At 40.7% G+C, this 16,454-nt stretch overlaps 1 protein-coding gene across 11 annotated transcripts in view; it reads right to left on the reverse strand.

Annotated features, from left to right (window-relative positions):
• EPHA5 (EPH receptor A5) overlaps nt 1-16,454 on the reverse strand; it is a 193,165-nt gene that overhangs the window by 165,199 nt on the left and 11,512 nt on the right. For all 11 annotated transcript variants that reach the window (XM_071431710.1, XM_071431709.1, XM_071431704.1 and 8 more), the window contains exon 2: nt 12,700-12,764. In XM_071431710.1, coding sequence (XP_071287811.1) covers nt 12,700-12,764 — 65 coding nt within the window. The remainder of the gene's footprint in view (nt 1-12,699; nt 12,765-16,454) is intronic.

A 16,454-nucleotide genomic window follows, 5' to 3' on the forward strand; every position in this document is an offset into this window, starting at 1 on the left:
GCAAACACCAAGCAAGGGCTGCTTAAGATTCCCTGCTTTCTCTTCAACACCTTCACAGCAAAAGCCTTTTACAAATATTACACAGGCAGCATCATAACCAAATCCCCTGGGGGCTAAAGACATTTGCCAAGTCAATACACTTATGCAGCTCTGAGAAACAGGCTCTGCCAGACTTACTTACTGTGACTCCAAAGGACACAGTAGCTCCTGCCTGTCTGCACTGCCTGTCCACACTGAGACCACCCCTGTGACTTAAATACACCAGACTCTGAAGAAGCAGTGCTTTGAAATTGAATACACAGGGCTCGGGAAGCTGAGCTTACAGCCTGAGTAATCGACATGGATATTCAATTATCATTAAAATTAATAAGTAGGACAACAACCAAATCCCTGGATGGGTTTTGATTATCTCAGTCTGGGTATTTATCAGAATTACTCTGACACACTGAGCCATTGGGCTCTGGCTGACAGGCACAAGGCTCTCCTTAGCCTACTGGAGTTTCCTCTGCACTGGAAGCATCAGGACATCCAATGGCAGGAACAGACAAGTACCACACAAGAAATGAGATGGGTATCTGAAACTGTACAAAAAGTTTTGATTCGGCCTGAAATCCATTCCCAAGTGAGCTATTCATTTTGTTCCTGTTCAGCAGCTGTCCTCTGCCTCACTATAATTCTGCAGACTGACAGCAGTCACTGCTTTTGCAGGAAAGCACCAACCTCCTTCCAGGCACCTACCCAACAATGTACCAGTGATCACAAATCATTTAATTCCTGATCATGTGACAAGACTGATCTAGTGATGGACATAACTAGCAATTCTTTTCTAAAACTTCATCATTTTAAAGTTGGTTTTCCCCTCACTAGAGTGAAAATCAAGGCTTTGGCTAATTACTATATTAATCAATATCAATAAATTTAAGAATGCAAAGTTAACTCCAGAATTGGCAGAGATATTAAAAGTATGTGTGTTGCCATTTAAGTTAACTACACAGAAAAATTCAGTTACTCAATCTGTCATCAAAATAAAAAGCAAACAGTAAACCAGACAGAGATTGTGTAATGAAGTAACTTTATCTTACAGGATTGTATTTGTGGTTATGACTTTAATTGTGTAGTCTACAAGGATTTGTGACAAACTGAATAATCTCGCATTATTGTAATGATTTGTAATCACAACACTGGCTACGATTTATGGGCTGACTTTACATTCGCACTGCAATCAAGTAAGAAAGCCAGCACATGCCCTATAGTTCTAACCACTTAAAATTATGTCTTGCAAGGAGCCCCAACAGCCCCCCAGTTTGGAGGTTTGAAGCCAAGGCAAAGCTCTCAAGTGTATCTTTCAATTTCTGAAGCAAATAAAGCTAAAATAAAACAAACCTCAACAGCCCCAAGGTTTCTGAACAGAAGACCAAAGGTCATATTTTTGCTGTCCTTTACTGCTGACTGAACTGGGAGCAAGCCACGCTGAGCAGACATCATACAGAGCATAAGTTATTTTGATGACCCTCAGCTTTAAGTGACAAACTGTAAGGACCTCCAGGCTCCAGCAGGAAATCAGGAGAATCATATCAGTGCTGTACCTGGAGTCTGCAGGCTGAAGCCCTGCCCTTGTCCCACCCTCACTCCCCCAAATTAAAACATCAGGTCCCAATGAAAAAGGCAGCCAACACAGACAGAAAGTGCTAGTTTTTCTGAACAGCTGGAGGAAAAAAACCCCAAATTCTTAAATCCTCTTTTTCAAAACCAGAGAATTTCATCCCCACACTTGGTGTCTGCTGAGTACAATTAGGTCTTGGGGTTATCATCCAAGAAGGAGTGGCCCCTGCGCATCACAGAAAAACTCAAACAGCTCAAAAAAATTAATCAATTCTAAAGAGAACTATTTATTTCAATAAATAAATATTTTTAGAAGTCCTGTCATCACCTCCTCTCCCACCCTGCCCTCACTCACCTGTTCTTGGTCTAGCTCACAGCCTAAGTGAGGCACTGACTTGCACTAGAGGAACACCAAGTAGCTCTTTCTCACAACTGATACCAAACTGCAAATAGATTAATGATATCTCAAATCTTAGCAAGAAATACCCAGTGCCATCTTCTCCTGATAACTGTCAATATCATGGTCAATATCCTAAATACTGTCAATATCATGGGAAGAATCACTGGGGTTATAGGAAGATCTGTGAAGACAAGGATCAGGTCACTTGTCCCAAAATATTTTTGCTGAAGTCAAATGCAAAATTCTGCAGCATGAAAGTTCAGTCCTCCCCCCACTTCAGAGCCAGAAGTTCTGTTCTTTACAAGAAAGCATCCCAAGGAGAGCAATTATCCACAGAAAACACACATCTTTACATGATTCTGGTTTATCTTAATGGAGAAAAAGTAAGAGATCTATGGGATACTATATGCTTCAATATATAGGTAGCTCATATACATGGAAAACAATAAGATTCAGGCTTTAGTAATGGGGAACTTCTCTAAAAATTTAAATGAATCTACTTTTTGGACAAGGTTTTTTGAACTTGATTTTTTCAACTTCTCATTTTGTAAAGTCAAGAATTAAATACAATCAAAGGAGTTGCCTGGCACTTGCTTTAATAATGATGACAAAGATAAATAATAAATAAGAACACATAAGATAAATGCTTATCAAAGCATTTTGGCAAGAACCAAGTACCTAATAATACTTTTCTTCTTGGAATGCAGCAAAAGGAAGCAAATAAAGGACTGTGTGAAGGTCTCAGCCTGATCTGACAGCTCCAGGCTTTAGAAAGCCACCAGCAATCTTACTCCTTGCCATCATCAGCCTTCTCTGAGCTGTCCCAGGCATGCCCAGCTCAGCAGACAATTTCTTCTATACCTCTTCCATCACACCATGCTGATCCACAGTCCCCACTCTTCTCAGGGGAGCTTTCATCCTTACCAACCCCAAGGCCCAATCCTGCCCACTCCCTGCAGCTAACTGGCAACTCATCCATGGATTATTCCTTACTAAGACCACAGAGATCATACAGGGGTAGGTGAGGATCAAATTAACATGCAAGTTGTCATTCACTCCTAAATACAGATCACTACTACATCAGAGATGTGTCTTCAGTAAATCATCTTGAAATAGAATTAAGAATCAGTGATGTCCCATTACACATGGAAGAAATAATTGCTCTCTACCCTAAATACTCACAACTTCCCTCAGGATGGCACAGTCTTTATATTTTGAGACTATTTCAGTAGATTTTTCCCCCCCAAATCCTCTGCCCTGGCAGAGGAAGCAGCCAAACCATGTTCTGCAATTCATTTCTACTCACTGTTCATCCCATGGGGTGCAGACCATCAATCACAGTGGCCTGACAGCATACAATATCACACAGGTACCTCAGAGATGACTGATAGCCAGGTGTCACCCACACGCTCCTCAACAGTGCTTCATCACTCATGTTGAAGAGCCTAAAGGCTGGAGAGAAGGAACTACCACTTTTCTTTGGAGCAGAGTTAACACAAAAGCCTCCAAAGCATGATTTGCATCCATGTGTACTGCTCATATTTAAACTCCAATCTGTTTTGGTACAGTACTTTCAGTATTAAACCAACGGGCCTCATGGTTACTGTTTTACTTGCACACACTAAATCATATAGCTCAGTATGCCTTTTCCCTCAAAATGAAGATGCCTGAAGATAAATTAAGACTATCAACCCAAAATATACTGGGACAAGAAGAGCTTTGAAATAAAACACTGTAATTTTCTTTCAATAGCCAAGAACCCAGCCTCACCTTCCACTTATGTGCATGTAGCCTTCAGCAACTGAAAAACACCCTGTTTTTCTGATCAGGACAAGCAAACAGAAAATCCTGAATGACTTCCATTAATAACGTGAAAAATGGATGGAAGTTTGTTCTAACAATCCTAGATGTTCAGCTGCTGAACTGTTTCTTAATAGTAGGATAACCACATACCAGGACTTTGCAGCAACACAACAGTCAGTTGGAAAGCTCTCCTTTCAGGTTTCCAGCTAGGTGAAGGGTCTTCAAATTAGCTCTCTATTTTTATTGTCCTCATTCACTGTGTATACACAAGGCAATGGCTTGCCATGAAGACAAAATACCAGCTTCCATCTTAACACTATTTTCAGGAATTTTGCATTTCAGATGTTCTCCTTCTGAACACACCTACTAGGTGTTTACCTTTTTGAAGCTAGCATTCTTTCTTTTTAATGTTTTTTTTGGGCTGGCTTTCCTGAATAAGTAACATCAAAAAAAAAAAAAAATCAAACAGGACTGCATTCTTGAATTTAGTTACCAAAGAAAAGCACCATTAACCTGAGGAAAAATATATGCTGTCAAATGGGGCCAGTGCATTTGAAGTCTTATAAAATGATTATGCAATTAAGTGATAAGTAACCCACTGATATATATATTTGGCACATGAACCAGTAAGAAACATACTTCAAAAATTCATAAAATAAGGTATAAAATCCTAATGCATGTTTTGAAAACCCTGGGCTGTTGCATATGCGTTCTGTAATGGTAATATTTTATTCTGTATAGTTTCAGATTTTCCATGAATGCACTACATTAATACATTTTAATTGTATGGTTACTAACTGTTGGATACCAATATTTCTGAAATTGGCACAAAAGCAACAAAGAAAACAATGGTTTTTGAAGATAAAGCTCTTCAAAGCTCTTTTATCCCCCAATGTAATTCCTAGACACTAGAGAAAAAATAAGACATTTTAGCATGAAAGGAGATTATTGTTTGCCCAATGAGCCTGTGTGGAGGAACCTAATGCTGACAACAGTATTTACAAAATGATATACTGAAGGATCAACCTTTATTTTTTCCCATGTAGAATATATTATTCCAGTAATACAGTTCTAGCCAAGATAAAGATTTGCTTTATTCCTAATCTCACTAGCATTAATTTATTTTACAATACCTCAGAGTACTCTAGGCATTTTAGATCTCCTTTAATAAGGCCTACACCTCGCCAGATGCTGCTCCCAAATAAATGCTGATTTATGTCAACAGCACACAACCAAAGGGCAGCCAGCTGAGAGGACACGACAACAAGAGCAGTCTCAAATGGAGTGAAAAGATTAGACTTCAGATACAAAAGGAGATATGAGAAAGGACATGAATTAAATGGTAAGGCTATACAATGAGAACTCTTGTCTAGCATGAGTATCTTTAAAAGCAGATACATACTGCAGCTAATATGTTGCAGGTATCAAGAGTGGATCTTAAATGCAGGTTGATGGATGAGTGATCAGTAACCTGATTTTAGTCAGGCCAAGATTAAAAAAATAAGAAAAGACAAACAAATAATAACAAAAAAACAACAACACCCAGCACCCACCAATACTCAATCCCCCCCCCCAAAAAAAAAAAAAAAAAAGGCACACCAAATTTCAGAGGGAAACAAAAACAGATCTCACCATAGACAGAGTCAGGACAAACTTTCAGACAGAAGGGCTTCAGACTTAGGGTTGCAATAGGTCAGAGCAGACCACCTGGTTTGTTCCTTCAGAAGAGATTAACTCAGCTTGACCAGAGTAGCAGAGAGAGTCTAACCTGCTGTCAGAAACCTCCTGTGACAGAAATCCCACACCTGCCCCATAGACTAACCATTAGAAGCCACATTTCATCAAATCTCACCTGAACCAGTCTAGATGAAACAAATTCTGCTTCTCTTGTCCTACCCATTGCAACCCTGGATGAAAGCTTTTCCCCTTCCTCTCTGGCTGTGGGCCAGCCCAAGACTCTGTGCTACACCCAACTCCATCAGCCTTCTCACACAAGATCCAATTCCCCATTGCAAAGCTGATCTCTTTAGATTTGGATTGGTATAATAAAGCTTTGTGAAACAAATGCAGCTCTGTGAGCATCACCAACTCAGCAGGGAAATCCACCCATTTGGACAATAGTCTGCTGGCCAAATTTACCTCTCATGGCAGTGCCCTACTCCCACTGAACTCCAGCATCTTCATTCTCCCTCTGGGGCTTTCAGAGTTGGAAACATGAAGTCAGTTCTGCTTTAAAACACATTTATTAGTTAAATACCACAAGGGTCTCATACAGTTGCATTATTAACCTCTGGTTAATAACCTCTTTCCCAACCCAAAGCTCAAGCTCTTTTTTTGGAGTTATGCTATACAAAACAAGCATGCATCACTCTGGCACACTAAACAGGCAGCACAACCAAAAGAAGACACATCATCATAGCCCCATGGGATGAGTTAAATGACCATGGACATGAAGTACCAGAAAGAGAGTCACAGAGGACAGACATATAACTATATATATAACTATATATTTAAAATTATATATATAATAAATCCTAGTGGAGAAAAAACACCCCATATGTTTCAACTCTTGAGCTCAACATCACCCCACACATGGTTTGTGTAAAATTCCTTTACTTGGTATATAACAGAAAACATTAGGTACTACTGCTTGGGCTTGGATTACACAGTTTATTTCAAACCCTTGGATATGCAGTATTGTTTCTTACTCAAGTGTGCATGTACAAAAATGTGTACATATAAACAAAGCAGCCAAATTGCAGGCTTTTAGGGTGCCATTTGCAGTAGTTCTGCTGCTCAGTATTACTTCCACCATGCTTCCCGCTAACGTTTAAATTGCATTCTTATATGTTAGAATATGTGTTGGTTTTGGCTGGGATAGAGTTAATTTTCTTCATGGTAGCTGGTGTGGGCTATGTTTTGGATTTGTGCTGGAAAGAATATTGATAAATCAGGGATGTTTTCCTTGGAGAGGCTACACAGAGTCAAGGCCTTTTGTGACTCTCACCCCACCCTACAGCAAGAAGGCTGAGGGTGCACAAGGAGTTAGGAGGGGACACGGCTGGGACAGCTGATCCCAGCTGACCCCAGGGATATTCCACACCATATGGAGCATATAGAGCTGGGGAGAAGAAGGAAGGGAAGGACATCCAGAGTGAATATCCTGGCATTCAGAGTGAATATCCTTGGCATTTGAGTTCCCAAGTCACAGTTATTTGTGATGGAGCCCTGCTTTCCTGGAGATGACTGAACACCTGCTGGCCCTTGGGAAGCGGGGAAGGAATTCCTTGCTTTGCTTTGCTTGCACAAGTGGTTTTTAGTTTACTGATTAAACTGCCTTGATCTCAGCCCATGAGTTTTCCCACTTTTACCCTTCTGATTGTCTCCCCCATCCCACTGGGGAGAGGGACAGGAACAAGCAGCTGTGTGGGACTTAGCTGTTGGCAGGGGTTAAACCACAGAGCAGATCCCTCTCAATTCCTTTCCTACGCTGGTCACAGACGAGCAGCAGCATTTGCAGGAAAAAAAACCACAGGCTGCCAAAAGTACTGCCCTGAAAATGCCAATTATAATCATAACTACATGACACAGCTCAATGGTGCCAAGAATCCTCCTTCTCCTTTCACTAGCCCTCATCCCTCCCCCTTTATTTTATTTCTATCCCTGAGGGCAAGCACTGCCTCCAATCCAAGATTCCTGTGTTAAATCTCTATCTGAACTAGGATTGACAGAGGGCAAGAGAATCTATTCCCAAATCATGCTGAGTAATCTAAAACTGCTGTTGTTTTAACTTTAAAGAGGCACCCTAGGGTACCTATCCTCAAAAAAATAAGCCAGAAATGCTGCTTTGAAAAAAAAACACCTAACCAAACCAAACCAAAAAACAACACCCCAAACCAACCAACCAAAAAAAAATCAAGACCAATATCCTACATCAATTAGAAACAACTTGTAGAATCAGTCTAGCTCAATTTACGCAACTTTCAGTATTTGGCCTTACTAACCCCCCCAAAGGAGGGGCAATTGCTTTCCTTCTTGCTGTCCATGTGCAAGAAATCATCTAGCTCCCTCACAACTCTTTATTCACTGCAGAAAATTAACATCTCCTCAGGTTCTTCAGTACATACTTATTTTCCAGTTTGAGCATAAGGAAAAAAAAAAAAAAAAAGCCATCACATGGAGCTGTGCAATGAGCCACAGCACAGAAGCAATACCCCAAGGACCACAGAGACTTTCCTGTTCTGTGCTACAGGAAGTTCAGGGAAATCAATGTGAGGTGGAGGAGATGGAAGAGAACCCTTTGTGCAAAAGCAAAGCAGGTGTGCAGCACTCTGATTTGGACAGAAAAATAGTACTTCTAATCTGTAAAAAAAGGAATTTTAAAGTAACAGTGAAAGGAGGGAGGGTCAAACAAGTAAATCAGCCCTATAAGGGCCACTGAAACAAAAATCAGATATAATTGCTGAATAAATCAAACCAGCTAAAAATATATATATATATTTTAATCACCAACTTTGTTTTCACTTGGCCAGAACAAGTAAAACTGCACAGCATGGGTTTGCTCTGTAGCCCCTGCTATGGCTTTGCAGCAAGCTGAAATGCATGACACAGCCTCCTGCCCAGCCAAGGGAGGAAGAGGATGCAATATAGCCCACAAACACTGCCTGACCTCACCTGACTATTTCTGTCACAGCACTTACTCTTGTTCCGACCACTGCAAGCTTCCATAGCACAAAAATGTATGTTTAGCACAGAGAAGCACAGGCCCTTCCTGCAGGTCAGAGCTGTCCAGTGTCACAGCCACGTGCAATGCACACACAAACCTCTGATGTGCCCACTTTGGGCAATCCTAAGCACTGCCCCAGCAATCGGTCCAGAGGTGAAAGACTTTGCAGACCTGCTGTACAAGCCTTTAATAGAAAACCTGACTGGTTTTGTTCGTGTGCTTGGAGGGCTTCCTACTGCACAAGAGGGACCAGACTTTCCAGATATAGCCTCTAGTAATTACAATAACCACCTTCAAGTTAAAAGAAACTTACAAGAGCTGCAGAAATAAATCAAAATTGTCCCTTTGGCATGTAATAAGAGGATCAATTCCTAACCTGAGCACAAAAAGAACAGTATTTTCCATGCTGACCGTGCTCTTTTGTCAGGAAGAGAGTCCCTTTTCTAAGCTCCATGGCCATGAGTACATCACAGGAACTCTGCTCACGCTTTTAACAGATAAAATGCATGTTTAAGAGCTGACTGCACAACTGCTGCAAGCTGCTGAACCCACACAGGGCAGCCAGGAAGCCACACTACTGCAATTTACTTATCCTTTGGGGAAAAGCAGCAGAAATAAGGAAGCCCTTTCTCCTGCTCAACAGCTGGTTCTTCACACCAGAAGGCAATGTTTCAAAGCCCAACTTGGCCATAGCATATTTCAGTCATCTCATTCCTATGCATCCCTCAGTACTCCATATGAAGGAAGAGGGGGATTTTTCCGACCTCCTATGTGCATGGGGAATATGAAGGCCAACCAGGCTGCAAGGATAATGGCCACCACCCAAACCAGTACCAGGTAAGTGCCTCGCCAGACACAGCGCTTCAGAGGACAGCCTTGGCTGAAGTGCTCGTCTCCCTGCCCAGAAAACCCACTTCTCACAAGGTGAGCCAGCACACACTGCTTTGAGATGAGAGCACAAAACAGGTCTACTTTTATTCCTGATCTGTTTCCAGGCTGGAGAGTCAGCCTCCTTCCCATACAATGCTGCTTTCATTTCCCATGTTAGATCACATTTTCCCGTTGTGTTCAGAAAAAATGAGGTGAACAAGAGACTAAACAAGGGCAACTGGATCTTTTTGGAGCATGAAATGTTTTAAATATTCAATATACAAACATTAACAAAGCACACAGCTGTAATAGAAGCTTAGACTATGATATCTACAAAGGATCTGCCAAAAGCAAGTTCATTTGGCTTGCCTGGACCTCTTATCCCAATTGTCTCGGTAGGGGCTTTTTGTGGGATTTTGTTTGTTTGTTTTACATGTGGAAATCTGTTTTCAAAACCTACCAGCTTGAGCCTTTGTGGTATAAAGATAATTTCTCCCAAGCACTCCCATACAATGCCAAAGACTAAACACTTGCTTTCTTTAACAGCAACTGTGCCTCGCTACATTCTTCTACTTCTAGCACTTATAGTTCTAAGAAAAGTATTTAGGTTCTGTTAAGATTATAATAAAAATCAAGTGGAGAAGCAGCAACACTGGAAGAGAACCAATGTATCTTCAGTTGGAACTGCACCACTGTTGAGTAGTGACTGCACTCCACAGGATGTTGTCCACAGCAATAGTGAAACACCATGCATCGAGAAGTTTACTTCAGAATGTGGTTTGTATCTACACACTCCGGCACAGCAAAGTGTGACACATCCTGACATTCTTGCTCCTTTCCTTCAGGGGGGACTGTGCAGACAGATCCAGGGACCTTGAAAATTTTCCCTAGGAGAACATCCTGAGATAACAAATTTGTATGAGAATGCCCCAAAACACACAAGAACGCCTATATCAGATGACAGTTAAAGCTCCCTCCTTTTCCAAATTCAAATCCTGAAGAAAGAGTGACTTTAAATATTTATATTTGGTAGATACTGTAAAAAAAATTAAGCAAAGAGTGTGTAACTGCAGTGTAGCTGATTGCAGAGCAGATATAGCAATTAGAGAAGTAACTCTAGAAAGACCTTTTTTAGTGCTCATAAAATACTGCAAATATATTAGACAAAAAAATAAAGACAGCTGGACTAACCTCCTGGATTTTTATAATGTCCCATGAAAACAAAGAAGATTAAGATGAGATTTCTGGAAATTTGAAAACCAACTGCCTAATTCACTTTTAAACACAAAGCAGAAGTTAATTAATGTAAAAAAAAATCTCCCTATTGAGTCAGTAACCTTTAATTTGGCATTCCTGAGTGTACTTTGATGTGCTCTTTGGAAACTGAGCTTGTAAATATAGAAAGGTTTCCCTAAATAATGAAAAGACACAGTTGTGGGTTATGTATAGGATAGTTAGCTTTTGATTTACTCATCTACACATACAGACTCAGAAGAATTCTGGACTTCTCAGCCCTGTTTTTCTACAGATATTCTTTTAGGGGCATTGGGATATACCAGAATTGGGCTTTATACCACAAGAAAAATACCAGATGATGTTCAAAAAACAAATAAAACCATCCTTTAAGAACTGGATATTGGGATCCTTATGGCGCATCATGGCACCAAAATATTGCTCTGCCAGCATATCTGGCACTGGTCATTCTGATGGCCACACAAGCAAGCGAAGTAAGTTTTATTCTCAGCTTTAAATCAATAGATTTAAAAAAAAGGTTACAGACTAACCCTAACAGGATTAGATCTTGGAATGAATTGAAAATAAATTCAGATCCCTGTGTAGCTTGCACATCCCTGCTGTAACCAGTGCCTGTAAACATGCAGCTTGTCCAAGTGAGGCTGCCATTTCCACAACCTTTCATCCACACAGAATATATGGAAAGCCAAACTTTAATTTACTGTCTAATATATATATTTTTTTTCAAGGTTGGCTGAATTTTATATAAACACCATCTATATAACAATCCAACTGGAGTCCAAGACAATTATGCAGTCTGTTTCATCTGGTGACTAAAACTCTGGAATAACACATTCCTGAGATTCGCTCTGTTGGAGGGCTCAGTCATGAAGCATTTCTAACTTAGGATGCTTTCTCACCTCACACAGTGCTCATGGCATTTCAGGAACTGACAGGAAAACCCAGCATGGTGCAGAAATCAACCTTTCAAGACTGCACTAAATCTCTGTCACAGTACAGCATTGCAGATGCCCCAAATCAAAGACCAAAAATCACAGCCAAGAGTACTTGTGTGATGCAGTCAGGTCAAGCAGATACACTGGAGGGTATTAATGCATCTAAACTCCACCATTTACTTCAAGTATAAAATTAGGAGGCCAGGTTCTTTCAGCTGCAGAATCACAAGAATGAGTCAGATTGGAAAGGACCACAGTGGGTCATCTGGTCCCTCCTCACTGCTCAAGCAGAGCCACCCCAGAGCACATGGCATAGGATTGTGTTCAGAGGGTTCTTGAGTATCTTCAGTGAGGGAGACTCCAAAACCTCTCTGGGCAACCTGTTACCCACACAATAACCCATGATCACCCACACAATAACCAAGTTCTTCCTCATGTTCAGGTGAAGCTTCCTGTGTATTAGCTTCTGCCCTTTGCCTCTTGTTCTATTACTTGGCACCACTGAGAGGAGCCTGGCTCCATCCTCTTGGCACCCTCCCTTCACTCACAGACATTATTGTTTCAGTTGTCTCCTCTTGAGGCTGAACAGCTCTTAATATAGGTAAGGGACAGAGGCTCTTCAAGGTGCTTAGAACTCAGCTCCTGTTTCAGTGTTATCAAGTCCCAGAACTTTACCATGAATCTGAGATGTATTTGTGAACAGCCTTGTTCATTTAAAGCTAACAATGATCTTCCAGATCTTGCTCTTCAGAAGCTAACTGCCAAAAAATTGTTTTCCACATTTACCGCAAAGACTCAAGAAAAAACCCAAGAATTTATAATTGAAGGGAAATTTAAATAACCTCATGGATTTTCTTGGTGAGGGGGGAAGAGTGAGAAGGCTGACTCATGATTATTTTTTTAATACTTGTGGCTGGCTCTGCTACATAAATAAATCAATTCCCTAGCCATACAGCTCCATTTCTTCAGTCACAGCTTGTTGTTTTATTTATTTTTTCCCTCCATTGCCGACAAATCACTCTAGAGAGTTTTTAAACCCAGTAGTCTACTTTCCGAATGGAAACGATTAGTATAAGCTGGGAGAGAGAAAGCAAACAGCAGAGACTTACCCCATTTTTTGGGTAGGCTATCCATCCTAGGTCCCCCATTACTGTACGTGAGTCCAGTAAATTCACTGAAAATAAAAGAAAAAAAACTGTTAAAGAACACAGATGGATTACAAACTTCAGCAGATATTTCAAGGTATGGATGGCTCTGGTAAACAGATCGTTTATAATTAACCAGGGAAGTTGAATTTCTGTAAAGCAAAATAACAATGCAATAACTCCTCTAACAATGAGATCATACAATGAAAACAATTCTCTCTATCCATTAGCTTATTCCTTTGAGATCTGCCACAGAAACCAAGTTGCAAATGCACTGAACTTCTGCAAAATCCGGATCCTGCACATTCTTATGACCTTGACCTGCCAGGGGAATAAGTACCTCATGGACACTGTGTGTTTACATGTATATGTCAGACATACAGTATATAGGTAAAAATATACACTCACAAACATCTTTACAAGTTTATACACACATTTCTTCTAAGGTGGCATGTATTTTTTGGCATAATCAGGCCCTTAGGACAAAAATGAAACAGGAATTTTTAAGTATTATATGTGCAAGTATTAATTTCATCAGCAATCTATAATTTTCTTCCTCTTCCACATTTTCCTCCAAGTCTTTGACATCTTCATTATAAGCTATGCAAGGAATCTTTTGTCTTCTACACACAAAAATTCATGAACAACTTTAAGTCACACAAGCAACCAACAATTTACATTAAAGAGCAAAAAAAAAAACCTATTGCCAAGTTTGTAACATTTTTTCCTCTCTTATTATCTGAAATATTGGGTAAAAAGTGAGAAGTGACTAAATCCACACAAACTTAACTCAGCTAAGAAAAACAATGGCAGCTTCTGGTGCTGAGCTTTCACCTCCTGCACCCAGGGCTCTAAATCTCCTAGGCAGAAGATTGAATCATCAATTGTCATCCAAAATCTCAATTTAGGAGCAACTTTTGTCTACCTTAATAGCATACTTCATCAGATTACAAGACTCACTTCTCTCAGTATATTTGTTTGCATAAGACCTCACTTTTTGTCCTCATGTTCTTCCTGAAAAGGAAGTGACTTCCACCCTGCGTGCTCTTTAAAAATCTCACTGGAAGTTTTGGTAATTGGACTTTCAGGACTATCTAGCACGTGATTATCTAGACCAAGAACAAGCTTGAAATGGATGCTGAGGTTTTGTGTTCTTTTCTTTAGAATTGCAATGATGTAAGTACTTAAAGATTGCTACAGAGAAAAAAACAAACAAGTTGTAAGCACAAATTTGAAGAAAGCATGTATCATAACTAACCCTCAGGGTTACACCATTTATGGAGGCACAGTAAGAAAATCCAGAAGTACTATACTGCAAAGCTTGCTCCTTTAAAATATTAAGAAATATTTAAAAACAAAGGAAGGCTAAGCAACTGATTTCGTTTGGAAAAAAACCAAAGTTCTCTAAATCAATTTGGTCTTTATTATTGTACTGCACTGAAGGCTGACTGCTGTAGTCCCTTGTACACAAAATCAGGCCAAAACACAAAAATTACAACACAGAGTTCTCAGATTGGGCAAACACTTATCTTAAAAGTGATTTGTCTATCCAGATATTTTCACAATGCATGCAAGTATTAATGCAGGACACTACCACAAGGCATACATGTTCTGCCTAGTCAAGTATATTTTTGCTATGTTGAGTAAAAAACACATTTGGTGGCTCAGGGTTTTCATTTCTGGATTGCTTTTTCCTGCCAAAAGCAGAAACAGTTGGAAGCTGTCAGTGCTACCAAACTACAGGACATGTGGTGGAAGCAATACTCAGAGACTACACTGGACTGTATTCACAGTAAGTAAACATACAATCAGGTGGCTTTCCACCCCAGAGTCTGTGCAAAATAAAGCTACTGCTATCACCTACCACCAGATATGCCACCCAGTTATGCCCAGCCTTTCCCCTTGTGAAGTCTCCAGGTAAAATGGTAATTAATTTCTCCTGCCTCAGCTGAAGCCAAGCACTGCCATCCAAATGCTCTGGAGCTACACTCTATTTTCTTGGGATAAAAAGAGTGACCCCAAAATATTCTTCAAAATAAGACACATAAACAACACATCCCATGTTATAACTATATACTATTTTAAAAAGCAAGAGACAGCAATGAAGTTGCTAAAATGGCAGGTTTACTCAAATTCCTTCTATTACAATCACTGTAATTAAACTGTGCAGAACAGTATATTCCTGTCGTTAAGTTGCAATGGATGCAAAACAAGTATTGATCTACATTGTACAACTTAATTAAAAGTTGTCCTGGAGATGCTACTAATGAATGTAATTAGATGCTGTGTTTGATGTCACAAGCTTCTTCATGACACGCTAATTAAGGAAAAACCAGAAAAAGTGCTTTATTCGAACATCAGATCATAAAAAGAACATGATACAACTAAATATTGTATTATCTTTCTATCAATGACAATTTTTAAATTGCTGTTATTAACTTCCAATTCAAAATAATTTTCTGCATATGAAAAAATAATACAGCCCATTCAACTCTAAGTCAAGTCAGTGGGAATTTTCTGACTAGCGAGTCAGCTAGCAGAGATGAATACCAAATCCCCAGCTAGAAAAGACTCAATTCCTCTTGTATCCTCTCGCATTCTGCATAAATAAATAGGATGGAACACACCTTTTGACAGGCACCATGCAGTAATTCAAAACTCATGTGCCAAGAAGGCAAAAGTGACAAGTGACTTGAAGCTGTCCGTGGCTCTGGGCTCCCAGCACAGCTCAGAAAGGCTCTGAGGGGCTGTAAGGCACAGCAGGCACTGAATGCCCCATGAGCAGCTATCACCTACCCTCAGGGCAGCTCAGGGCAGCTTCCACACTGCAGCATCTGAACCACTGCACTGCATCCATCTGCTCTGATGAATACATTTAGCCAGTAACCTAAAACACCTCCAAGGACAGAGATGTTTTGCTTTGAGAAGCCCCAAAATTCTACGTTATAAACACAAATTATCACTTGCTCTGTTGAGATGCAAGGTGTCGGCATCTTCCCCATCAGCACCCTCCCCAGTCACTTCCAGTATGTCTGTCTGTCTGTCCTTCACTTGCACCATTTGCAGGTCACTACCCCACCCCAGTGCAGCCTCAAAACAGGGCCCCAGCATCCCCCACTCCAAGGGAGGGGTGTTTCCTCCAACAGCCCAGGTGCAGGAGTTCCCCATGGCAGTGGGGGCACACTTTGGGGATGCTTTCTCAGGCAGCCTTCCTGTCCTGCACTGCCCAGAGGTCACTGGAGCACACACTGGTCCCACTGCACGAGCCCAGACAGGCTCAGCACCACCTCTCTTCCCACCACCTTCCAGCCTGGTGGGAACATTATTTTTGCTGAAATTATTTTTATCAAAAATAATGCTACTTGGCCAGGCTGGGGGAAAAAAATCAGTGAGCAAGCAGCAGGTAAAATAGACACCTGGAACAGAGGAAAACAGGAACAGAACCATTCCTCCCTATTCAACCTGTGATGACTGTCAGAATGTATTTGGCTGTGTTTAGTAACTAAGTAATCCAAACACTCAGGACACCAAAGGAGGTAATCCAGGAACACCACCAGCTATGTGTGCAAGGCTTGCACACTTCAAAAGGTCCAGTGCCAGCTCCTGGGTGACTCCTGGACTTACCCCAGCACTGCCTACTCCATGGGCATAACCCAGAGCTGTACTCAGGAGCACTTGGGATACTGCAGAGCTAACCATGCTGAAAAAAAAAAAAATCT

Source organism: Agelaius tricolor, unplaced genomic scaffold (genome assembly GCF_023055355.1).
Source record: "Agelaius tricolor isolate 1412-34295 unplaced genomic scaffold, bAgeTri1.0.p SCAF_8, whole genome shotgun sequence".
NCBI lineage: Eukaryota > Metazoa > Chordata > Aves > Passeriformes > Icteridae > Agelaius > Agelaius tricolor.